This window comes from Sycon ciliatum, chromosome 11 (assembly GCF_964019385.1).
Source record: "Sycon ciliatum chromosome 11, ocSycCili1.1, whole genome shotgun sequence".
Taxonomy (NCBI): Eukaryota; Metazoa; Porifera; class Calcarea; order Leucosolenida; family Sycettidae; genus Sycon; species Sycon ciliatum.
The window spans coordinates 14,200,307-14,227,936 of NC_088653.1; the positions used below are offsets into that span (position 1 = coordinate 14,200,307).

Sequence of the window (27,630 nt, forward strand, 5' to 3'; positions counted from 1 at the left end):
GCATGCATGGATAGGTGGAGAGGTGACAGAAACACGACTACACAAGTTAAACTTTCAAAATGTTCAAGAGCCTGGAGTGTGTCCTACTTCTAACAGCTCTAGCATATCTTTGATGCGCACTCCAACAGCCTTCCAAGATATGCTAGAGCTGATAGCCAGTTACTTGTAAAACGTCAGCACCGTCAATCAATGCCGTGCAATGTTATCACATGAGCTGATTGTTTAGTAACTGCTGGTGTTAGTGGACAGTATAGCGTAAATTGTAGTTCCTTGGTCTTTCTCTTTTGTATAAAATAATAATATAATTATAATAAAAAACAAGAAATTCTGATCAACACAATGCGTAACTTGTAGTTCCTTGGTCCTTTTTCTTTTCAACAAATTCTAAGTGTTTGACCATTTGATGTTTAGCTCTGTTGTCACACTTCCAGACCACATATTATGCTGCGCCTTCTTCAAATTGTTCATGTGTTGTGTCTTTTTCTCTCAAATTCGGATCCTCTAATTGGTCTTTCAGTCCCAGCATCTCTGACATCAGGTGGGTTTCCTTACACATTCTGTAGATGTGGGTTGGATCTGACTACTGTACACCATGATGTAATCTCTGGGTTTAGCGACCACCTGCTCTTAACGATCGTTTTTCCATGCACGGACAGTTCTACACAGACACTGTGGGACCTGGTTCTAAAGACCAGTTGCCGCTGAGTCGACTGGTTTTGGTCCGAAAAGGCTGCGAAACAGCGTTAGGCCTTTATTCCCAATCGAACACGGTTGAGTAAGCGGTCACGTGCTCATTTGCAGACTGCTTGGACCCGTTTATGTCACTCGAGTTGAACCTTTGAACCAGGGAGTCGTTAAAGTCTCTTATGACTCCCTGCTTTGAACCTTTGAGTTGAATCTTGATGTAAGAAATTGTAGTCTGCAGGCACTGTGACCAGCCAGGCGACTGGTGTACGCATGAGCACGTGACCGCTTACTCAACCGTGTTCGATTGGGAATAAGGGCCGAACGCTGCATCGCAGCCTTTTCGGACCAAAACCAGTCGACTCAGCGGCCAAAAGACTACAAGATATGGACTAATCGCGGTCATCCGTGCTTTTATAAGAACGAAACAGCGTTTTTAGTGACTTTTTCCATACAAATCCCTATCTAGTAGGGCGCAGTCACCCAGTTTGGGTAGAACTGCGCGAGTTTGATTGGGAATAAAGGAGGAAGGGAGCGTCTCAGCGTCCTCGGACCAAGACCATTCGACTCAGCACCCCGAAGCCTACAGCTGGTGAAAATTTGATTTTAGGGTATACTTCCCCTTTAAACCAGGTTTTAGTGTATTGCAACTATATAGGAGAGTCTGCTTGATTATGACCAGGAGTATTCCCTGGAGCGTAGACCGCACTGGAGTGATAGTGACGCCTAATTTGTCATATGGGCCGCGATCAGCTAAAACATGTCTTTGGGGTTTCGTAAAAAAGTTGGGAAATGACGAAATGAAAAAAATGTTTTTTTGGAGTGCGTTCACTCTGCACTTCATTCAAATGATTCATGATGTGGCGATCATCTTCTCAAATTTTGTTCAAACACTTGTGTGGCGTTCTACTTCAAGTAGCTGGCGAGCAAAGACTGACAATGTCCGCATCTAGTGATACTAGAGCAGCTCGCACGGCCAGACGATCGCTGTGCATGGCCCAGGTTTGTTCAGGTGTCTGCAAGTCCGTGGCGGCGGGTCTGCAGAGCGACGCTGACAATTTGTTGGGATCTCATTGATGTTGATGTCGACAGCGAAGCTGAATCGTCCCCGTCGTCTCCAGTAGTGAAGAGGCACAAGTTGTGGGCTAGTACATAATCATTTAGGCGGCGAACCGGCTGCCTTACGACGTTACTTGCGTTCAGCTCTCATGAGGCGTCTGACGCAGTCTCGGAAACGCAGGCGACGATCGAAAGTGTCACTGCCAGAATCGAAAGAGTATGCAAGTGCAACGCCGCCCAGCGCATCGTGTTGCTTTCCAGGAAGAACTTGGGCCATGCCTTTGAACTGATGTCGTTGACATGCTCAAGTCGGTGTCAACATCTTTAGTTCCGTTGTATTGTGCTCCGCCACAAAAGCCACTAAGTAATAGTTTGTCTCTTTGTGTCAGACTGTGCGAAAACTGTCATTTTCTATTTCAAAGTACATATTATTTTGAAAGCGGTGTTTGGGGCACTTGTAGACTACTTTTCTGCCCTGTATCACCTTCAAGAGGTCAAGTAAGGTCCCAAGAACTGTTTTCTGGAGGAAAACAAAATTTGAAAATTTTCACCCTAAGACATGTTTTAGCTGGTTGTGGCCCATATCACGAAATATAGACATAATAGAGAGGTTGCGCACAACGAAAATTCGTAGCGCCGTAACGAATATTTTTAACGAAAAAACTAACGAATATTCGTAAACCGTGAGGTTGCGCACAACGCGTGAACGTTTTCGTAGTGGGTCGACGCGGCGGCCGCGCGGGTATGAAGAGTCAAGACAGGGAGTTGTAAAATATCAGTATTTTAGTACTCCAGATAACGAAAAATATTTTCGTACATCTGCTCTGTTTCGGTCACGTTTGGACGGATCTTCGGAGCAACTTTCGTTACTCGAACCCGGACGGGCGAAATCTAACGAATTTTCGTTGTGCGCAACCTCTCTAATACCCGAAATATAAGAGTCTGTTTAACCGCTTAGTTTATTTGCCGGAGTATAACACAAACCTGAGCATAGTATGCACCCCCTATTTGGGCCAACGTTTCGACAATTCAAAGTGAATACCGACCCATTACCGAGCATAATGAACAGCCTAGATTTGAGAAAACTAGGGGCAGCATTACTTTGTACTCCTTTCTCCGCTTAGAAAAAAAAGAATATTTAGAAGAAGTTAAATATAGAAAGGGACACATAGATACAAGTTCAGAGTAACTGTCCACCACTGAAACTAGATGGTTGTTAATTAGGGCTGAAACAGTTAAACTTCGAAGTACCAATTACTTGGTGTTACAGGCAAGAATTCAAATTCCGATACACGTGCACAGGCACACTCTCCAAACGCATTTGGGACAACACACCATTACTAGACGTTCTGGATTTCTCCTTGCAAACACACTTCAAACATAACCGGCATAACTCCAAAACCAAAAAACTGCAAAAGGAAGCAAAAAAGGGCCAGCAAAGGCACAGCGGGCTTGCGCCACTACATACACGGACACGTGACACAAAAGGCACCATAGTGCGAGCATGACTCATAGCCATAGTCATAGCTCAGTCATGCAGCACAGCGCAGTTGTAGAAGCGCATGATCACGGGTACAAAGGGTTTCAAAAATACAAATAAACTATCATGAGTGCAGCTCAAACAACTACACGTTCGAAGCAGAAACAGAATAGAAGAGAGACGGAGAAGCAGAGTAGAATGCGACTAGACAGAAGGAGAAAATTATCAGTCTCAGTAGAACAATAGCATGCATGGACACTCGTAATAACGGAACAGACGACATGGCTGTAGACGTACTGGAGTATCTCCACGTGCGCGTTCGCACCAACGTGACTCAGAGGAAAATAAATAAATAAACAGACAAGGTAAGGTCAAAACGAGAATCGTTCAAGAGGCTGTCTTGAAACATTTACAGAACAGGCGAGTGGCGACAACACTTGGTAATCGACTGATGATTCCTTTTAACAATTTTAAAACTAATCGTTACAGTATAGATTACTCGTTAGAGGCTTCGAGTCCATTTTGAGTCAAAAAGGTAGTGAAAACCGCCGTTTTGTGAAGTTTGAATCAGTTTCCGCTGTGAGTATGCAGTTGCCAGGGGTATGGTTCATGTTCTGAGGTATAATTGAGTTCAAAACTGCTATGTTCCGGAGCTTCTGTTTCACTAATGTGTTTTACAACACTAATTTTTGCACAAATTGTGTGTGCGCACGTGTGTGTGTGTGTGTGTGTGTGTGTATGTGTGTAATTGCATTCTCTTTCATGCTGGACAGCGGAATTCAGATGTCCATACCATCCATCGACAATCCTGAAGGACTTCCCTCTTCAAATGTCCTTCGCTGAAGCAACTGATCATTGCAAGAAGTTTAAAGCTACAATACCTACAAAAGTATCCTGCGTGAAAGATTTTCTTGCTGCCTCAGCCAGCAATCAGGTTGTCTGGTTGGCCGAGAAAACCGGGGAACTGCAGCATGCAAGCGATGGCAAAACTTATAATCTAAGATCTGACCCAGCGCCCAAGCACAATGTTGTGTGTGAAACTGCACCAGGTAAAAATTGTCTTTTTCCAGAACCACTAGCCACCCATAATATGTGTGTGGGTGAATTTCTTCATCTGTGCGCCTATATATCTGTCCTCTTGTCCGTCGACCTTCCGTCTTGTATAGATTTTCAGAGGAGAAGCAGTTGTTGAATGAAGGGGTTAAGCTGAATAATGCTATTTCATAGAGAAGATATATCGGCGCAAGGTGTAAACACTCAACGAACTCACATATGCGACAAATCAACACAAAAGGAATAGAACTTTATGAACACCACCAGACGAAACTATCACATGTGCTCAGTTAAGCACAATGAGAAGAAGAGGTACACACAAATGGGCTGCGCTAGTCTACACGTCACAAAGAGTACTGGGGTGGTGACAAAGAAATGTTGAAAGCAAACACCAAGTGAAAGCCAACAAATCATCATGGACCGAGGGGTCAGCACACTATTGAATGCAAGAAGGATACAATTTTTCGCGAATGCTGAGACACTCAGTACCTGCGAGAGCCGCACACGTGTAGCGCGCAGGTGCCATACCACTGATGCTGACAAAGAGGGCGGGCTCGACGTAATAGCACACTTACTTGCATGAGTACTCGTGACCAAACAGCTGATGATGAATGAATGCGCATGCCACCGCCAAAAAAAGCTTATTTCAATATCGAGGTGATTCCGCCGACGGTAATCAACCAACCACGCATTGATTATACTACACTTGTGGTGAAATAAAAATCATCCAGAGCTAGCAGACACATAGCAGCTCATGTCCTATGGGGGAAGTCAAGTCGTATGAGTACCACTATCGCACGCATGAGTGCTCAACTGCTACAAGAGCAGGAGCCAGATTTAAACCAGACCCGAACGTACCTGGCCAGAGTATATATTTACCGAATGCTGTAGACATCAAGTTTTTTGGCCATAAAGGCCTCATCAGTACAGCCAAGAGCTAAATAGGATGAGCTACCAGACATTGTGCAAAGAAGGCACCAGGGACATTAAAATAGCTCGTCGCTCTAGCCCAAGAGTGCTCGAACTACAAAAAATAGCGGGCAGTGTGTGATGCAACAGCACTAGTGCAGCCTACCGAGAGTGCTCAACAAGACGAAATCCGAAGGGCATAATGCCCAAAGCTGTAGATACTGGACAGCATACTATTTCGGCCATAAAGTCGTCTTCAGCATAGTTACGCCCTTTATGCAAGCTGTTCTGTGAGGTTTGTGGGAGAACTGGAGCTATCTAGTCTCTCTATCACCCCTCTTCACCCAACACAACACACCAGCGCAAACGGCAGCCTCTTGGTGGAAATGCATGAATCACTAAAAATGCAAGTAGGAAAAGGAGAGAGAGCAAGAAAAGAACAACAAGAACACAAAATCACGAGCACTTTGGCCAGGAAAAGACACGTCTTACATGGCATCCAAAATGGCAGCAGAGCAACCGATAGGAGACCGTCGTGGCTGAAGCTGCTATTGCAGCGACAGCCACCACGGCCACCATTGAGTGCAGAAAATAGATCTGAAAACGAAGTCGAGCAAACAGCAACTCGAACGAAGCAAAGAAAACAACAAGACCAGCTACGCGACTACGCGCAGCAGGCAAAGGCATAGCGATGAAATCATCAGTCACGCTTGCACACAGAATCTAGAATGCGCATGCAGCCTTGCAGGGCGCTGGCGAAATAAATAATGAAGTGAAGACGCAAATAAATAACACAACGAGCGATCGTTGCAGGAAAACAATTACAATTCAAATAAACTACTTCAAGGAAAGATGAGAAGTGAAACGACTAACACTGGAAGAAATAGAATAGAATATAGAACAAGGACACTGGAAGCGGACTACGGATGAAGGTACAATGAGGTAAGAGGCATGACACACTGATGACAGATGTCACCACAACAAATACATAATCTTATCACTCCCTTAGTATTGACTCACATATATTTTTGCCATACCTAAGCAGTCAAATATTCCTGCATATTTCACTCCTTAGGGCTATATTGACTGCTTATATTTGAAAATACGTACTGTTTGTCGTGATAAATCTAATATTGACTTCGTACTTGGTCAGTATAGGAAATAAAAACCGCGTAAAAGACCTCGGCTTCGCCTCGGTCTTTTACTCGGCTTTTATTTCCTATATTGACCTCGTACTCAGTCAATATTAGATACATAATGTTTGTCTACACACATTGTCATATTGTCACAGTTTCCATGAGTCCTGGTGAGCTCATCAGCTCCTCCAGAACTAGATGGCTAACTCAGACAGGTATTTCAATAGACCAATCCCGAAAAGATTGTCTGGGTTCGTGAAAGGGGGCACGCGTGCAAGCCAGCTCGTGTGAAGTGCATCGTTTTGTATTCAGTTTGTGTGTGACAGCTCATGGTGGAGGAGAGAGAGACTTTTGCTCGCCGAGCTAAAGCTAAAGGATTTGATGGAGTCCTGCCAGCAGCTAGTCAAAGGACCTTCGGTACCTTAGGCAGACCCTGACGAAGTTTGGAGGCCAGCTAGCTCTCGGTGAGGAGAGAAACTTTCGCGTGGCGATCGACTCTCCGTAAAAAATACAAGGTATATCGCGCCGACATACTGCAACAGCTACGATTTCAACTAACTTCTCGATCTGCTGCTTCACAAAGTTCAACTATTAAATTTTACAAGTCCTGACTGTTGTAGTCTGACGCTGGAGTCTCATCGCCCACCTACAGGTAGCTTTTGCAGCTGATGGATTTCCCGGCTTGGACTCCTTCCGCAAACTCTCGCAACATTGTGTTTCCGCACGCTCGTGTCGACATCTCACCTATACTGTACATGTACCGGGTCGCGGAGGACCTTGACGACCTCCGCTGACTCCAGGTTTTCGAAATACTGCCGTCGTCTAAGTTGATGTCGCCGGTGACATTCTCCCCTTGCAGGACTTGCGCATACTTCAGTAGTTGTCATCCCGGGGGTAAAGACTATGTTGTCTTTCGAATTAGTTCTTCATCACGCTCGTGCGAATGATGTGACACGGCGGTGTGACACGGCGATGGACTTTGGCGGGGCACTGGCTTGGCGAAAACGCTATCTTCTTATGCAATATAACATTGATCGGCTGCAGATGAGTACAGTCACTTCGTGGTTGGTCCTATGGGAGAGCACCTGCCAGAAAAGAGGCAGGACTCATCGAAGACGAAGCGCTCGCAGCAAACAATAGCACTCGAAATGTATCGTAAGATTTAGGGCCTATCGCTTTGAGCCACAGCGCTCACAGCCTTGCCTACTACATCAAAGTGAGCTCCACATGTTCGTTGACCTCTTCACACTGCACAGAGGAGCGAAATGTAGGTTTGCAACGGGCAAACCAAAGTTATCATGCCACAGAAGCACTCGTGGCCAGCGCCTCGCAGGCAGTCCGCAACGCCGGCTGTCATCGCACATCGTCCCCAAGTGTGGGAAAATGGCACATGCGCAAGCGTGGGACTTGCAGCCTTGCTGGCAACGAACAGCAGCGAGACCTTTCTATGCAAACAAATTTGTTTGAGCACCTTGGCTTGCAATATCAGCAGTGTTGTGCGAATTTTCTTGCTGTCTTGACTCTCGAGAGTGCAACTTGCGGAACATTAATTTTGTTCCCACCCTTTCCTTCCCACCCTCCCACCCGCTACCTGAACTCACGTTTCTGGCGCACACATGACATTGTATTTCTCACTCAACATGCGTCGGTTGCATAATTATGGCATCGGGCGAGTTCTTTATCTCTTGCCAATATGTGCTTGCCATGCCTACATGATGCCAAATCGCCATTGGGGTTATACACCCGTTTTTTCCCTCACTACTGCATCCGTCAGCGCGAGGGTTTTTTCCCGGCTGGCTTGGTCCAGGAAAATTAATCTGACGGTCCCAAGTGGTTCTGCATCATGGCCTATTTCTGTTATCCGCATGCGCATCTTTCCCATTTGAGACACACTTTGGTCTCAGTGCTTGCTTTCATGCCTCACTCGTGATTCGGTTCACATCTGGCTGCGGCCAGCTACCCTTCAATTTGTGTGCTGTCGCTATTGCTGTCTATAATCTGTGTGTACCAGTATATATGGCGCGAGAATGTATTCTTGCAATCCATGAGAATATTATGCCCTCAACTGTCATGTATACCTCTATATTTAGCATTAGATGGCTCTACTCAGAGTCATTGGCGGCTCCTTGCGGGGGTCATTTGCCGGCTCCATGCGGAGTCATTTGCCGACTCCATGTGGAATCATTTGCCGGCTCCATGCGGAGTCATTTGCCGGCTCCATGCGGAGTCATTTGCCGGTTCCATGCGGAGTCATTTGCCGGCTCCATGTGGAGTCATTTGCCGGCTCCATGCGGAGTCATTTGCCGGCTCAGCTGTGAGCCATCTAGCGGTCCCTAGCAGAGCTATCACACTAGTTGCTCGAATCGGCGCTCCCATGGAATGGCATTGCCCTATTCAGAGACATCAGTTGGTCCAAGTCCCCCAGCCTTCAGCTCTTCACTGACACACCTAGCGTCGGTTTCGGCAGGCTTTACAACACAGCGTGGTTCTACGGCACATGGTCAGCACACCAGTCGGATGGCTCATTTCGCAGCATTATCTGGCAGGAACTCTACCCAAATTGCCATTGCGCTCTCTTTATGGGGAGAACAATGGGCGCATCATGCTGCACAATGCCAACAAACAGACTACTTCAATAGCGCACATCATCTCCGTCAGACGATACTGATCAAGGCCGGCAACCTAATTAGGGACTCAGTAGCCCCAAGTTCTGCCCGCACATACCTGCCAGGGACTAGGGCGTACTTGAAGCTGTGTACACAACTGGGATGCCAGTCGAGTAGGCCGTCGGTAAACGATTTGCTGACATTCACCACCCACTGCGTATCCGGCCACAGATACAGGCAACCATCCGAGTATAGGTATCCGCCGTGAAGTATTACCTTCTCTGCCATGGTGGGCCGTCAAACATAACTCGGCACGATAGAGACAGCAGCCCTGGAGGGAGCGGAGCGTCAGCAATGGCAGCACCGCCAGCAAGCAGCACCGACACAATGTCAACGCCAGGCTATCACCCAATCAGACCTGCAGCAGCTTTTGACCCCGTGATCCAGCGCTCCCACTACTGCGAATCGGACAGGTGCATGCTCTGGGCCGCCTTCATGACAGCCTTTGCGGGATTGCTCAGAGTGAGCGAGGATACTGCCGCCTCTCCCCGCTCCGCTTCGAATGGCTGCACTCTGACCCTTGGTCAATTCTCACTCACTGGGAGTCAGATCAGCATAGGACTCGGGATAACAAAGACCTCCCAACGTGGCACTGGGGGCCAAGTCATCTTGCAGCCATGGTCCGGCAGCCAGCTCTGCCCTGTCCAAGCAATGCGCAAGTACCTCGCTATCCGCTACGCAACGCAAACGACATCACTGCTGTTCATATTCCGAAGTGGGCACTAAGGTGAACAGGCATAGTGGTGGCCTGCGGATGCGAAGGCTAGTTTGTGTGTTTCTGAACATTCAAGCGATGCCGACCAGGATCCCGCGAATATTATTATTATTATTATTATTAAGTGGGCAATATCTCACAGCCAAGGATGTGAACTACTGGAGGACGAGAGTCCTAGGTCCGGGTGGTAGCAGTCACTCCCTCAGGATCGGCAGGGCTACTGCAATGGCCGGAAGGAATGCCTCAGCTTGGCAGCTCCAGAAGGCCGGCCGCTGGGCTAGTGACACGTACAAAACGTACCTCTGTGTGCCAGCTGGCCTGCCTCTTGGCCAGCAATGAGCCGGCTACGCTGCCATGTGTGCACGCGCGTGCTGCTGGGCACTGTGTTTGCATCAATCCTGCCCGAAATACTCTAAGCACTCTGCACCTCCTTATGTAGGAATATGACCTCCAATCAGCTACATATGCAAACTCTTTAACGCATTGTGTTGCGCACTGTCACTGCTAAGCTTATCTGCAAGCATGTAGCGCAGCATTTGCTCAACGGCGGAAAGAAGGCAAGAAAAGCAGGGTCGTATATGCGGGGTTGCCACTAACCACTGACTCTTCTTGGAGAAGCAAGCAAAGCCCCTCAGCTGAATGCATTTTGGAACAATTCTCTGCATGAGCTTTCAAGCACTGGCGGCATGCGCTGCGCAGCAGCAGGACCACATGGTCCCAGCAGGACCAGCTGGTCCCAGCATAGACACATTGTGTCCAGCAGCCGGGCCAATTGGCCCCAGCATACAGCAGGACTGTCCGGTCCCAGCAGTCATTTGACTACCTGCGCACAGCCGTGCCCCACAAGGGCACAGCAGCATTAGTTAGGACCACATGGTCCCAGCAGGACCACATGGTCCCAGCAGGACCAGCTGGTCCCATCATAGACACATTGTGTCCAGCAGCCGGGCCAATTGGCCCCAGCATTCAGCAGGACCGTCCCGTCCCAGCAGTCATTTGACTACCTGCGCACAGCCGTGCCCCACAAGGGCACAGCAGCATTAGTTAGGATCATTGGCCTTTATCACTTGCACTGCCTGCCATCTACCAGCATTGTAACAGAATTTTCTACAATCCCGCTTTGCTGGGCCGCCTGGTATAAATGCATTGTTGCAAACAATTCGCAGATTACAATTTCTATTACAAAACATTTGATATGATCCAGCCGCAGCAGCTCAGCAACCCCAACTTTCACTTGCTTGATGTGCGTGTGGGTGATAAACAAGGATTGTGTCTTAGCATTTCAACTCCAACAGCAGACCATTACCAATGCGAGAGAGAAAACTGCAAAGGGCTTTGCTTTCTGTTGTATCGTCTCTCTTGCATGCAACAAAGGGAAAACCGTGTACTTACCGTCGCGTTCACACGCAAACTATCAAACACGTCCTGGTCATGTGTGTGCATGCGAACAAGAATTCATATGCCTTAGTGTGTATGTGTTCTAGTGTATTTAAAACTGTATTTCGATGTGCGTATGTTTGCGTGTGCGTATATGTGTGTGGCCATGTTTGTGTATGTGTGTGTGGTCTTGTCTGTATATAGAGGGCAGTACCACATGCCAAGCTACTAGAGCTCACATTGGTTTGTACGCCAACAAAGCTACACTGCTACAGGCTAAGGAGCAATGCAGACGTCTGGGAGGACGGTTACCCGCTGGTAGTGACGAGGCAGATTGTCTAAATCATGCCATGCACTTGGCGGGCGATAGTTCAGTTGCCTACAAAACCAAGCCATGGATACTAGACTATGATGAAAAGCCACTCCATCCGAACCCTAAATACTATTTCACTCTCTACGATACCTATAAACTTGACTTGACACAATCGTTTGAATTCCACACTGTGGCCTGTGCATTCAATCTGAGTAAGCCAAATATAATAATCAAGCTTCAACATTATAATTGTGTCCTCACACAGCAGCCACACCTGGCAATATGGCGGTAAACACACGCCTGCCCACACACGCTCTCTAGGCTGCAAAGTTCTGGAACAGAGCTCTCCTTCTCACCACCACCACCATCAGTTCGCACCTGGTGCCTGGTCGATGCATGGTTGGCGGTATCCAACATAGCAGGCTGGTACATCAAGTAGCGCATGGAACATATTATTTTATCAGCCATAAGTACAGCTGCAGTGATGTCTTCAACTTCACACAGCAGCCAAACCAGAATTTAATTAGAACACCTTTGCTGTTCCCTATGCCCTCTTAGAAACTCGCCTTAGACTGCAACAAACAGTGGTAATATTGTCAGCCTCAGTTCTACTGAGGTCATAATAAGCAAGAAAGTGTGACTGGCTGGGTCACACATTGCCTTGACCTAGCTCAAAGCTCTTGTAGGGGTTTCTTGTCCGTTCAAATGTGATATGGATTGCTGGATCTGGATTGCTGGATTTTCTGAAATTGGAAATTTTCTTGTGCACTTTACGCAGAGTCCCCAGTGCGCCTTACCCTGTGGAGTGCTCCTGTGCAATTCACATGATACGACTTACGGACGAGACTAGCTCTCTATCTCCCTGTTCTCACTCTCTGCTTCTCGAAATCGTTCTATATCACTTTCTCTCTTAGCATAGTCCACTGCAAAAGTTTAGAGATAAATGTTGGTGGTGGAAGGCATGTGGCTTTGTGGTGATAATGGATGCCGTGAAAATTAAAACCCTTTTTAACCTCTAGAGTACACTAGAATTTTTTTCTTTTCGACTTTAGCTCAAAAGCTTCTGCTTCAACAGACTCAATGAGCACCCAACACACTGATAATATGTTCTTGGCTGTGCAAAGTGTTTGGCAGTGCACTGGTGATATTTGTTTGGGTTTGGGTGTTGAACAGGGAATAGCCTGGGGCAGATCAACTGATTCAGTTTCTAAACTTAAGTCCATAGTCATTAAATTAAAAAAATCTTTAGATGTTGAGTGCCACCTCTGTGTGGATCAGTCCAGTTCGCGGATTAGTCGTAGCAGAGAAGCCGGTTTGCGAAATTAGTGGTGCATAATATAATCATCCTGAGCTCCCTGCTTCATGTACGTAGACGTCGTGTGGACTCAATACTGCACATGAAGAGCGTGATTCCAAAACGATGCATACTCAATTAATCGCTTTCCGGATACTGGCCAGAAATTGGTCTATTTCATGTGTGACCTCTATCTGAACACATAGTTTGCCTTGTCCGCTTCGCTTATACTATTTATCGCCTTAATAAGTTATTGTCTCCTCGTCGCCTATACATATTTTGCCGAAAGTTTTAAAAAGAATTGGTTCTAGTCCGCTTTTGTATGTGAGGGTTAGACTCGAGTGGAGAGCTAAGGATTAATTATTTATAAGAAGAAAGGAGGACCAAAAGTTGGTAGTGGTGTTAGTGGAAAAGATAGCGTAACTTGTAACTCTTTTGGTCCTCTTTTCTTCAATGTGAGAGCTACCTTTTCCCACTGGGTTATGGTAAAGATGCAAACGGGAAAAGGCTGAAGAAAAAACTTGACTGTCGCCACAAGAACTCGAACCAGGGTCTCCCGCTTGTAGCTAGCGATGCTCTGACCACGGAGCTATGCTTTAATCGCACCTATTTTCACAATCTCACGTTCTCAATTTTTTCCATTTCAGCGTTTTGCAATGAAACTATTCATAAAATCATCCAAACTGATGCACTTGATAGTATGTACTGAAATGATGTACACAAAGAATTGCTGAACTTGGATAATGAGCCAGTTTTAACCCTTTAAGAGCCGCCCCATACTTGAATGCGTCGTAAACGACGCATTCAAATGCAAAACTTCAAAAGATCGTAACTCAGTCCAATCTCGCTCAAATCCAGTGATCGAAATATCCAGGGCAAAGAGAAATCTCTCACCTGTCGGGAGAAACAATCCGCGAAGCGCTGCGAGCAACAGTTCCTGAGATACATCACTCGTAAGTTGAGCCGCGATCGCGGCAATTTCAAAAGCGCGCAGTGCGACTTTAGTATTGAGAATTTTGAGACTTTTCGTCAAGCTGGCTTACTCGAATTTGCACGGGTTTCACTGTTGATATTGTCAAGAGTACACAGCGAAAAAATTGAAACTCCACGATCGAGTAAAATGAAATATCTGGAGCGGGACGCAATTGGACGCATTTGGGGCATTTTTCGTACTGTCGCTGCGATCTAGCGCTGGATAGACGGTGTGCTGGCTATCATGATCGACCTCATTCTCTTCCTCTCGCGGAGACCTTTCCAGGAAGCCCTAGATTGTGAGGATTGAGTGAGTAGAACTGAAGCTATGATCCAAAGAACACGAAAAAATGCAGAATTTTGAAAATTTCCTGTGGCTCTTAAAGGGTTAACTTCAAATTTAATGTAAAATCGAAGAAGATAGCACATGCGTACGAGTTATGGAGCAATGATCCTAAGTCGTTGAATATTTCAGTAGGCTGTCAATTTTTCTGCCCTGTTATCGCAGATTTTGACTGCGTATTATGTTGTTCCAATCGTGGATAGTTGCTTCATAACGCATTCCTTTCTGTTTTCTTCTTCTATTCTACAAAGAAATGTACTACAGTCTGTATTGGCTATAGAGTGACCGGATATAAGAATATATCGGCTACTGTGATATTGGTACGAAATATCAAAAGCAAAACGTATTTTATCCAGTAAAAATATCACTATAACCAATATTATCGGATGTAATGATCTATATCGGATATTATGATGGCAACAAAGAATCAAAACATGCATAACACACTATTTTATTACTGGTCCTCCCTCGTTAGATAATCTCTGGGCCATCAAAAAGGTTATCTTATAACGAGACTTATCTTGTAGCAAGACTTGCAGCTAAAGGTGAAATAGGCACTACTTCGTACTTACCCGGGCTACCCTCGATACAACATAAATGATCGATGTGTCAACTCGCTATAAGATAATTGAAAATCTCCAACATAACTCTTCCTTGGATGCAAAGGATCGTCCATATTCACGAATACATAGACATAATACGTTTTCTCTTTCTGCTTTATCCTACGTGTTTTGGCCTTGGTCCTGCATGGTCTATATTATCTTATACCGAGGGTTTGGCACTCCAGGGACCTGGGCAAAGGGTCGTTATAACGGATTTTATGTACTAACATATTATGTTGTGACCGGACCTGTAAACAGTTGTATAGACCACGTTTCGCCAGGGGATTTCAGATTTCTATTTCTAACGGGGTTTATGTACTAACCGGACTCGTTATAACGAGGGAGGACATGTATCGGCAATAGTGATAACTTTAAAATACATGTAGCAATAATATTAAAGGCCCTATTTTTTACTTTCTTCACGTTGCTTATTTTTATAGTGATCCATGTACATGTACATAACAGATTTTTTTATGGAAATGCGGGCACTGTCACTTATGCAGCATGCTCATTTGTCAAAACGCCATGCTGGAAGTATTTCCTTGCCTTTCATGTGTCGATCGAAGAAAGAAGAAAAAATCGATCGTATGGCATATAGTGATGCATCGGTTATAGTGATAAAATCACGGAAATCAAAAGGGTGCTCTATAGCCGATACAGACTGTATCAGTATTCTGTCTATATCTTTTCATACCCTTCAGTAGGAAAGTTTTGGGCTTTATTTCACATCGTAGGCACCCTTAATATCTGGAAATCATGGATGGCATCATAAAACAATAGTTTGGGTTAGCTTTGGGCTAACCCTAGTTAGCGATAAGACCGATGCGCTGCTCTCTATCGCATGCTAGATGCGACTGAGCTGGCTTTACACGTGCACTCAACTGCTGGGCATGCGCGCCCAAATGCGCGCCCAAATCGCCTTGGGTAGCTCTTGCTGCGCTGACTTTGGCTTGCGCTTTCCTTTGCAGTGTCACTGAGCAGCAACCGGAATTTGTTTGCCACCCACCCTCCCATTCCCACATTATATAGGTGGGAACAGCTTCCTTCAACTGGTTGCTTTGCTACTACTATCTCTGCTTAAAATTGCATACTATTGGTCGGCTGTTTGCGACGCCAATCAGTAGTCATTGCACCCGGTCGCGGGTACTATTGCCGCTCAAGCATGAGCGATTGCTTTGGCCGTTTGCAACGCCAACTGCTTCACCCTGGTTGGCTGTTTGTAACGTCGATCAGGGAACTTTGCACCCGGTCGCGGGTACTGCTGCGGCTCAGTTGTGAGTGATCACTTTGGCTGTTTGCAACGCCAATCGCTTCACCAGTTGATCGAAACCAGCACACTGGTGTACCCCAATCATCCTTGTGCGGTTTTGTGAGAATACATGGGTAGGCATGCAGCTTTGCTCTGTGACTTTCCACTGCTTGTAGTCACTTGGCTCTCCAATTTCCTATACACTGCTCTGATGCTTTCGGATGCAAGAGCTAAATATATTTTAGGTTGTGCATGCTTTGCTCAACTTGTACTTCGCTTTCCCCTTGACCTGTCCGAACACATTACACATGTCTCCAACTTGAAGATAGTACAGGGTCAGAAGGACGATGCGAATACCCACATTTCTTTATAATTAAAAATGCCCGCACAGGCCACACTAGGAAAGTGGTTTGCTTGCCGGACTGGATATAGTGCTTTACCAGCGACTTCACTTCACACTTGAGTAACTCGAGTACGTCACATGCCTTGACCTTACCACTGTTTCCTACAATTCACACGGTTTCCAATATTGCATATTGCGGTTTACACACTTTATAAGTGCCTTTGAGAAAGAATTTGGCTGCAAACTAGGAAAGACACTGGAGAGAGATCGGAATGGGCTGGGATTTTGCGTATTGATCTTCCACGTGTATGTATCTGTTTTATTGCTTGCATGGCTGATTTTTGTGTTGTTGTTTTTCTCTTTGTTTCCTTGCTTGCGACATGTCTCCGTGTTTAACTGCCTGCCTGCTTGCAAGGGGAATACTTCTGCAAATCGTCTAATGGCAAAACGGGAGTAACAATGGTTCACTATCCCGACAGGATATCTGATGCCAAAAGAGAGGAATTCTGTCTCAAACAAAATGCTCGGATGCCAGACAACCACAGTCCCGGTGAAAATAAATGTATTGAGGAGTTTAGAGATTTGATTCACACAAAAACGGGTCATCAGGAAGACACCCTGTGGAAACAGGTGTGCGTTTTCAGTCCTCGTAAGTTGATATCTTCATAGTCTACAACATTGGGTCTCATTACGAACATGTTTTCCCTCATGCGTCTCAAAGGGTTAGTTTCCCTTGAAAAAAAGAATGTGCAGGTGCAATACTATAATCGGCGACTCATAGATGGTAAAAACTCAGATGTTGAGCCAATAGTTATTATGTAAAGGGAAAAGAAACATTTTCAAAGGCTTTGCACAGTAGATCTAGACCCCAAAGGGAACCGACCTGCAAATTTTGGGCAAAATTGTAGAGATCCACTTGCACAAATACTGTAAGACCACTATTTAACTCGGTATGTCCAACAGTCTTACTAGTTTCGTCATCATCCAGAAACTTTCGGCATTCTTTGTTGAGATGATGCGTAGCTCGTGCTCTTCTTCGTTGCGCTTTCCTTCCCCTCTTGGACCTTTCCGAACCTGAGCCTTCCAAGTTGGAAGGTTGATGGTTTGCGCCTTGGAGAAGTGTTGGACCTAGATGTTAGGTTGCCGAATGTCTCAGTACTCCTTGTCAGTGTTGTGCCATTTTGTCGCACTCGCTGACTGTAAAAGATCTAGTTACGTTGGTGGACAGTTAGTCATAACTTGTAACATTTTCCCCTCTTCTTACCACTTATATTAAGGAACATTTAATGCTAACGGCTTGACAAATTTAAAAAAATCGTTAACCCACATGCACGCACGCATATACACAACAAAACTTCAAACAAACAAATCACACATACGCACATTTATCCAAACATGCTCATGCGCATGCACGTGCATGCACAAACACACGCACACGAACACACACACGCACCTTGAACCTTGAACCTTGAACGCCCATTGCCGTAGCAATGATAGCGATGGCTTCCTCACGCTGAGGCTCTAAACTCGAAATCTGCAGTATGGCGCATGCCGCTTGAGGTCACCAGGACGACGGAACACTCTGCCACAGCGGTAGTTGGGGCACAGGATGTCTGGGGCTTCCTTCTCGACCCTCTGTCGACAACACTGAAACCAGGTGGATCTCTCCTGCGCTGTGTCATACCAGTCCGCTTCAGGGAAACCGATGACAGCAAAGTCCGAGGACACAACATCCCGCCAGCGCTTCTTGGGACCATGTTGCGGGCGTTTGCAGGGCAGTTCGCCGAACAGCATCTGCTTGGGCAGCCGGGTCTCCTTCATCCGTGCAACATGACCAAGCCACCGCAAGCGGTGCTTCCTGATCACATCGGCCATGTCGACGTCCACCCCTGCCAGCTCACTCAGCGATGCTGACAACAATCTCTCCTCCCATTGCTCACGACGAGAGATACCGAGAATTGTGCGAATACACTGATGGTGAAAGGTGTTGAGTCGGCGAATATGACCCGCTTTGATGGGCCATGTCTGCGCACCATAGAGAAGAGCAGGAAGGACGATAGCACGATACACCAGCCGCTTGGTGTGGACCGAGAGATGTACGCACTGAAATATCGGAGACCTGAGCACGCCGAACAGCCGGGACGCCTGCGCCAAACGAGCAGCGAGGTCCGCATCCACCGTTCCGTCAGCAGAGAGCACGCTGCCAAGGTACCGGAACCCGTCCACCATGTCAATCCTGCTATCACCACCGAGTTGAACGGGATCAACTGATGTTGGTTGACCCACCGCCATGCCCTTCGTCTTCCTAATGCTGACGGTCAGTCCCCATCGCTGTGCACACAAAATGAACTCGGACGTCATGCACTCAAATCTCTCTCTGGTGGTTGCATACAACGCTGCATCGGCGAACTGGGACTCAGTCACCCTCGTCGCGGATAACCGGGACTTCGCCGTGCGGTCCCCAACCAGCTTGCGACCGTTTCTGAACAGCAGGTCAACTCCAGCGTCTGGACAACGTGCGCGCCGGTCCGCAACCGCCACACTGAAATACAGGTTGAAGAGGGTGGGTGCTAGGGTACATCCTTGACGCAGCCCATTAGTCACAGAGATGTTGTCGGAAAGCTTACCGTTGACTCGCACCTTCGCAATCATACCCTCATGAAGAGACTTGATGAGTCCCAACATAACCGGCGGAACACCCAGCCTATCCAGCACACTCCAGAGCGCTGTACGGGGGATGGAGTCGTACGCCTTCTGAAGATCTACAAACAAGACGAAAAGAGACGTATCGTCCTCAATAGTCTTCTCCATTAGTTGACGTGCACAGAAGATCATGTCCGTGCAACCTCGACCTCGCCGAAAACCGCACTGAGAATCCGGGAGAATTTCCTCAGCCACCACCTGCAAACGGTCCTGCATAACCCGGGCAAACACCTTTCCAGCGACATCCAGTAAGCTGATGCCCCTCCAGTTATCGCAGCAGCGAAGGTCACCTTTCTTGGGGACAGGGACCACCACCGCATTCCGCCAATCATCCACTACTGAACCCTTGGCCCAGATGTCACCCAAGAGTTGGTGGAAAGCAGCAAGAAAGTCTGCTCCAGCATGGACTAGCATATCCGGCAATATGCCCGATTCACCACCAGCTTTACCGAGGCTCAGCTTCTTGAGAGCACGGCTAATTTCTCGGTGCGTGGGCGGGTATCTAACTCATGGCGGGTAGGACGGCGTTCCAGGGACTCCAGCGAACTGTCGGAAAACTGACTTGTGATGTTGAGGACACCATCAAAATGCCGCTGCCAGCGGTCACAAGTTGCAGCAGGGTCGGTCGTAAGGTTACCATTCTCGTCCAGCACAGACAAGGGACGTGCTGACTTACGGCCAACATTCACTTCCTGTAATTGGCGGACACACTCCCACCGCATCCTGCTATGGCAATCCAAGTTGTCAGCATGGGTGGCGACCCGCTCGATCCACGCTTCCTTTGCAGCATTCACGGCACGCTGCACCGCCCTCTGCTGCGTACGAAACACCAGCTTGCTATCACGAGTGTCCTTCTGAAGGAACTCCTGGTGTGCTGCATTCTTCCGCTCAATCAGAGGCCTGAGGGTATCTGCGCTGTCACGGAACCAGTCCGGCTGTCGTCGTGTCTCGTATCCCAACACCTCGCTGGAAGCCGCCACCACGCATTTGCGCATTGCCGCCCACTCCTGCTCTGTGTCCACACCACCATCCACGTCCACAGCCTCAGCAGGCAGGAGGTCAGACACTTTCTCTGAAAACGCCTTACTCACTTTGTCATCCCTCAGCCTAGCAACGGCAATTGGACGGGATCTTGCAGATGCCACGGGATAAAACTTCTTGTGACCGACCTCAAAACTAAACTTGCCACGCACCATGGAGTGATCCGACCAGCAGTTCGCACCACGCATCACCTGCACATCATGCCACTCACTCCTCTGATCCGCACGGACAACAACATAGTCAATCAGATGTACCTCCTTCGTAGCTGGGTGCATCCATGTGCCATAAAACTTCTTCCTGAACCAGGTGTTCATAACAGAGAGACGGTTTACATTACAAAATACTAGAAGATCCTCCCCAGCAGCGTTGCATTGTCCAATTCCATGTGGGCCAACTACGTCACTCAACGACTTGTCACAAGAGGAATTGACACCCACTCGCGCATTGAAGTCGCCCAAAATCACCAGTCGGTCAGTACGAGGCACTGCGTCGATAACAAGCTGCAGATCGTCCATGAATTTGTTCTTGATGTGTGGAGGTGCTTTCGATGTCGGAGCGTACACGTTCACGACAGTGAGATACGACTCTGCCCTGGCACGATGAAAACCAGTGGGCAACGACCCGTCACCAGCTGATAGATGAAAGCGAGCGCTGACAATTCTTGAACTTACTGCCGACCAAGTCTCGCCCGCGCGTTTCCAGGCCCTCGTCATCTCGTTATTGAAATAAATTCCAACGCCCTCACCCCGCTGTCCACTCTCGTCATCAACAGGCACTGGACGCCCCGAGTGAACGAATGTTCCTCCACAGGCAGGCCACACATCAGACCCGAATCATTTCGTCTCCTGCACGCCAGCAATTCCAACGCGATACCTTTCAAATTCCGAGACAAGCAAATCCAACTCTCTATCAACCGAACACTCTCCAACTCGCTTCCTGCATACTCTGACGTCTCCGCTGGACTCGAGGAGTGTCCTGACGTTCCAGGAGGCCACAAACACCTTTCGTCTCTCAACATTCTTCTTCGCTCTCGCCATAAACAAATTTTGAATTTTCGAATTTCTCAGCGTGAAGAAGCCAACTCGTGTGCCGTGTGTGTTCAACAAACAGCTCTCAGCAGGGGGCAAGCCTGCTGTAGAGCGCCACTACAGCCATCTCCTGGTCTACACCACACGGAGATGGACTGCGTCCTGTGGCAAACTCAAGAAACAGGAGCACCAAAAAGTGCAACCGTTCTTCTCCAGACCAGAACACTCACACACGCACACGTACACACACACACACACACACACACACACACACACACACACACACACACACACACACACACACACACATGTGCGTGCCCAACGCACAAAATGCAAACACACATCCCTTCTTTACTGCAGGCAGTTTGTAAGCTTAGCCCTCTAAAGCCGCCCGAAATGCGTCGTATGCGTCGTGAATGCAAAACTTCAAAAGATCGTAACTCAGTCCAATCTCGCTCAAATCCATCGATCGAAATATCCAGGGTGAAGAGAAAGCTCTCACCTGTCGGGAGAAACAATCCGCAAAGCGCTGCAAGCAACGGTTCTTGAGATAAATCACTCGTAAGTTGAGCCGCGATCACGGCAATTTCAAAAGCGCGCAGTGCAACTTTAGCATTGAGAATTTTGAGACTTTTCGTCACGCTGGTTTACTCGAATTTGCACGGGTTTCACTGTTGATATTGTGAAGAGTACACAGCAAAAAAATTGGAACTCCACGATCGAGTAAAATGAAATATCTGGAGCGGGATGCAATTGGGCGCATTTGGGGCGTTTTTCATACTGTCTCTGCGATCTAGCGCTGGATAGACGGTGTGCTGGCTATCATGATCAACCTCATTCTCTTCCTCTCGCGGAGACCGTTCCAGGAAGCCCTAGATTGTGAGGATTGTGTGAGGAGAACTGAAGCTATGATCCGAGGAACACGAAAAATGCAGAATTTTGAAAATTTCCTGTGGCTCTTAAAGGGTTAGTTACCATGCACAAATTTGTTTTCAGGTATCGACGTTGCCTAGCTTCGTTCCATTTCAATATCACACCGAGTGCAAGACGCCCAAAAAAAATATTCTCCCTAAAGCAAATACCACATCAAAATCGTTTTTTCTCTTCCAAACCTACCTCTTATGGAACTGCCTCCCACCAAGACTAACTGCAGAACCACCCATTATTGTTTTCAAGAATGAGTTTCGCAAATTCACTTGCAAACATAGTGCTTCGCTCTCCGGTATGCCCACTGTTGTGAACCGTCTGGTTCTCTAAAGTGTCAGGAACGAACGACCCCACACGGCACGAGGACAACTATTTATTCTCAACAGTATATTTCACTTCCATCGAATAATAATAATGAACAATGAATGAAATGAATGAATGAATAACTAACACTAAAACCACCAGGTAGTTATAGCGTGAAAATGACAGCGTATATGAGAAAAGCATACACATACAACATACAACTACAGCGCACACAGCAAACTGCACATAGCGCATGTAGCGTATACTACGTCGTAAACATCAGCGGTACGGCGGAGTCGGGATACAACTGCATTGAAACAAACACAATGTCACAAGCGAGAAGGCCGTTCACTCTAGAGAACTTGTGGTTTCACAACACCCACGCCATGTACATAACCCCCCCCCCCCCCCACCCTCCTGTGTGCTCCCCAATGCATTCACGCTGCACAACTTTTACTTTCCACTACTTTCACTTTAGCTCATACATGTACATGTACACCCTTCAAAGCGGTGAACCCCTTGATCGGCGACAAGCCTCTGGGTCATCCTAATAAAGATATTATTATTATTATTTTGCTTGTTCACTTTGGCATCAACCTGCATAAAGCAGGTATATAGCCTTCGCTTAAGCTGCCATAAAAAGGAAAGCTCTTCCTAAGCGAGAGGGCTAGAGGAAAAGATAACGATAACGAGATACAGAATACAAAGAAATCGTTAAACATACAATTCAAAACTAGAAAGAAAGGAAAGAAAAACAGAGCCGAATCTACCGATTGATCCATCAATCGATAAAGGGGGCTAATCTGTTAATTTTGCAAAGTAGAAGCTGATTGTAGGTGCGGATCTCCAGGCCAGGGCCAGCATATTGCCGATTCTGGATAGAACTATTATTACTATAATAATAATAATAATAATAATAATAATAATAATAATAATATTAACTGGTTTGAGGGAAAGAGACAAACGGGAAAAGTCTGAAAAGAAAATTGACTGTCACCACCAGGACTCGAACCAGGGACCCTCGCTTGTAGCCAGCGATGCTCTAACCACTGAGCTATGGTGTAGTCGTCATCCCAGCAGAGGCCGTTCAACATTTTCTTCAGACTTCGTAACTCACACTTCCTGTGAATCCACACAATAATAATAATAATAATAATAATAATAATAATGCAATTAGGAGTATAATAGATGCAGACATGGCCAGACAACAACGAGTTCATGGAATTTTTAAGGATTTTTATGTTATTCAAAATCGATTTTCGTGTTCCGCTCATCAGTGAATAGTATCGGAACTGAGGGTACTGTGTACAAAAATAGAACATTTTATAACAGCATAATTAAAAGTGTGAACAAAAAAGGAAGTGCTACAGCATTACATAATAGGCATCAAACATAGTGCTAACATATATAGCTGAGTGCAGGCACAAAGCATGAGGTGATACAGTGCAACATGACACAACATTTACATCTGATATAAACCAGCTACGAGACCAACTTTAGCGCGACTACATGCTTCTTTTGTTTACAAAGAACAGGATTATGCACACGAAGACATACAGCTTCCAGAACCTTCAACTGCTTAACATAACTTGCGCGGCACAAAACAGAAAAGTGAGAATCATCGTACACACGAAGACAATCTGGACGTGATAACAAGTGACAAAATACAGCTGACTTATTGCTCACGTCGCTCTCTTCCGTCTCAAAATCGATTTTGAATAACATAAAAATCCTTAAAAATTCCATGAACTCGTTGTTGTCTGGCCATGTCTGCATCTATTATACTCCTAATTGCACTAATAAAATTGCTTTCTCCACGCCGACTCTTTAAATAATAATAATAATAATAATATTATAATTTGAAAGTAGGACGGAGGCAGAAAATATAACAAAAAATGTATTATCTGCGCATGCATCTACGCAAGAGTCACCACCAGCCAAGTAGGACATGTGCCAAAGTATTGAACGTTTTCGTTCCCTTCTTGTCAAAATACTACAGGGAATGATGGAAATAAGCTAAAAGACTACAACTATAAGGAAAAGAAGTTCAGAAATATATCACTCCAATTATGTGTAGAAGTGACACGAACAAATATATGTGAAGAATCAAGAAAACAGCATGCAAATCCAATAAGTGACAAAAACGTAGTGACAAGAAAAAGAGAGAAATATCAAGAGATCTATTTTGCACCTTCACGACGAACAGTGCCAAACAATTGCAAAGACAACACATTCTATTAACTGGTTTGAGGGAAAGAGACATTCTCATTATATTATTATTTTTTGTAATATAATAATATTATTATTATTTTGAAAGGATTGGGAGAACTTGAAATTCAAAGGATTAGTAGGGGAAGTGAACAGCCTGAAAAGAGAAAAACTCGCCAGGCCCACCAGGACTCGAACCCGGGACCTTGCTTGTCATGAGCAATGCTCTAACCACTGAGCTATGGAACCGGGCTGAACCTAGAAGGCGCTGACAAGTTTTTCACTCCAAAGGCAGCTCACAACACGTGCCACACATACTGATGGCACTTGGGTCTTTCTCCCTCCCCCGGGGGACCAACCACGGTCAGTTTCTGGACCCTACCAGAAGTGAAAGAAAGTGATTAAATTTTTAAAGGATTGGGAGAACTTCAAATTCAAAGGATCAGTTGGGGAAGTGAACTGCCTGAAAAAGGAAAAAATCGCCAGACACACCAGGACTCGAACCCGGGAACTTGCTTGTCATGAGCAATGCTCTAACCACTGAGCTATGGGGCCAGGCACTTCCCCAACTGATCCTTTGAATTTGAAGTACAGATATCGATCGAGCCGACGAGAGAGCAGTCCGCGCACTATCACCCAGTGTAAGCATGTACTGCCACTCGCCAGGCTCACCTCGCACGGCAGCGGAAGACGACAGCAACGACGAGAGCCTACTTGAGGAAGATGGAAATCGCGCCGAACAACTCCTGCAGAAGCTCAATGCAGCGGAGGAAGAATGGAAACTCTACACCGGCAATTCGCAGACGCAGACGCCACCAGCTAGAGCAGACGCCCCCAGGCGCACAACAGCCACATGCCTCTAAAAACAAAAACAAAATAAGCTAGCTGACCAGAGTCCTACAGGAGTCACCATGAGTCACGCCTGAACTGGAACCAGCATCAACACCAGGCCCCACCAGTTAAAAAAATTATGAAAAACGGAAATGGACAAAATAGCATCTCCTTCCTCTCCTTCAATGCTCGCAGTCTCTACCCCAAAATCGATGAACTGTCAGCAATAGTATCGTCAACAACGCCACCTTATGATGCCATTGCTGTCTCTGAAACACGGTGTACCCAGCACGACCCAGACTCTCTGTTTGCCCTCAGTGGATACACACTACATCGTGCAGACCGCCCAGCCCGCAAAGGCGGAGGAGTGATTCTCTACGTGAACGACACTATACCTCATGAACTCGTCCCTACAACAACCCCAGACAGCTTTGACCTATTATCGCTGAAACTGTCAGCCAACGACCGCACCGTCAACGCAACATGCGTCTACCGACCACCCCGTTGCGACCATCGTCTATTCTGCCAGCACCTTGAGGAACTGATCCGAGCCATACCAACAACAACGCAAAAGATTATCCTCGGCGATTTCAATGCAAAGAACGCCACTTGGTGCCACTCTGACACGACAGATGCTGTTGGCGAGGATCTAGCAGTGCTGTTCCAAACTTACTCTCTACACCAACATGTCACATTCCCCACTCTTGTGCAGAATGGGCACCCTAAATCCTGCCTAGATCTCGTCGTCATGGATGTAGACAGCGACTATGTCCTTATCTCTAGCCTCCCGCAAATCGGCAACTCGGACCACCTATCCAAAAAGGGTTTAATCAAGCCAGTCGCAGCACCCCCTCGAGCCGTACCACCTCCCACCCATAACACCACCCATTGGAAATGGTCAAACCAAAGCATCAGCAGTCTGAAAGCCGAAATTGAACGCACACAACTACTACCGGAAGGTGACACCCTGAACACTACCAACATAGACAACCTGTGGCACTCATGGAAAGACAAAGCGCTCACTTGCGCCCGCAAACATTGTGCAGTACCTCACTCCCCGAGGCATACTAGCCACCCCCAAAGCCACGGCTGAACCCAGAGCTCACTAACGCCATCAGAGAAAAACACCGGCTCTACCGTGCCTAATTGCGCACCTAGACACCCTGCAACTGGACAGCATACACCACACAACGCAACAAAGTTACTCACCTTCTCCGAATTGCTAAATCTACATATGTCAGTAATGGCGCTTGGACGAGCCACTCCACACCAAACCTACACAAACTGATGCGCGGCCTCCAGTCCTCACAACGACCTATTCTGCCAGACATGCTCTCCCAGGGCCAGACTCTCTCAACCCCCGCTGAAAAAGCAACCACCCTGAACGCTTTCTTCATCTCACAGAGCCAAGAGTCAGTCACAGGGTGCCACGAGGAACTCCCCTCCATTCATTCCCCCACACCCAATACACCTGGCCTCACTACACTTAAACAACAGCCCAAGAGGTCTCAAAGTTACTGTCTACTCTGGACCCGTCAAAGAGCCCGGGCTGTGATGGTTATCAGTGACGGTAGCCAGAGTAGCGTTGCCGACAATGTGATGAGTACTGCATGTAGACTCACAAGGATCAAACAGCAGGGGACTATCAGAATAATGGCAGGAAGCAACTTTTGCGGAGCAAATGTAATGAGACATGGCAGGAACGGTCACAGCAGCAGGAAGCGTGCATAAAACGGGAGTAGCGGAGAGCGAAGCGGCATGGACAGGTGACCTTGGTGACGGGATTACAGTGGGGGAATGCAGGGGAATAACGTGACCAGCAATGGACATGTTGGAAGCGGCGAAATCAAGCGAACACGCTTGGGCATGCAAAAATTCAACCCCTAGAATGACCTCTGGATGGATGGAGGCAACTAAGAACTCATGCAGGGCAGGCGGAGTGGTAGGCAAAACAGAAATGTGCAACTCAGCTTAATATCGCTACGGGCGAGCCATCCACAGAAAGAATGCGTGAGGGGGGAGGGGGGGGGGGTGGAGAGGACAGGGATGGGAGATTACTCAGAGAATCCCACAGCTTCTTGCTCACAATTGACTTGGAAGACCCACTGTCTAACAAAGCATGCATGGTCGCGTCGGGACAAACTCGACGAAAAAAAGTGTAATGGGGAGAGGCCGGGGAGAAAAGCACGTACATCAGGGAGGCGGTGGCGGTACAGCAGAGTGAGCAAAACCGTTAAAATCGTGAGCGTAACAGGGTGGGCAAGGAGCAAGACAGCAAGGCATATAAACACAGTGCTTACGTCAACATCCGAGGTACTTAGTACTGCCGCCGGTTGTTTCCCGTCGGCGCAGGACGACGGGCGCGGCATTCTCGGCTGATCTGACCCTGTCGGC

General features: G+C 47.0%; 1 protein-coding gene across 2 annotated transcripts in view; it reads left to right on the top strand.

The window, feature by feature from the left end:
• LOC135827738 (uncharacterized) overlaps positions 1–27,630 on the top strand; it is a 192,470-nt gene that overhangs the window by 115,488 nt on the left and 49,352 nt on the right. For both annotated transcript variants that reach the window (XM_065340189.1, XM_065340188.1), the window contains exons 11-14: positions 518–538; positions 3,997–4,272; positions 11,284–11,604; positions 16,611–16,844. In XM_065340189.1, the coding sequence (XP_065196261.1) occupies positions 518–538; positions 3,997–4,272; positions 11,284–11,604; positions 16,611–16,844 (852 nt within the window). The remainder of the gene's footprint in view (positions 1–517; positions 539–3,996; positions 4,273–11,283; positions 11,605–16,610; positions 16,845–27,630) is intronic.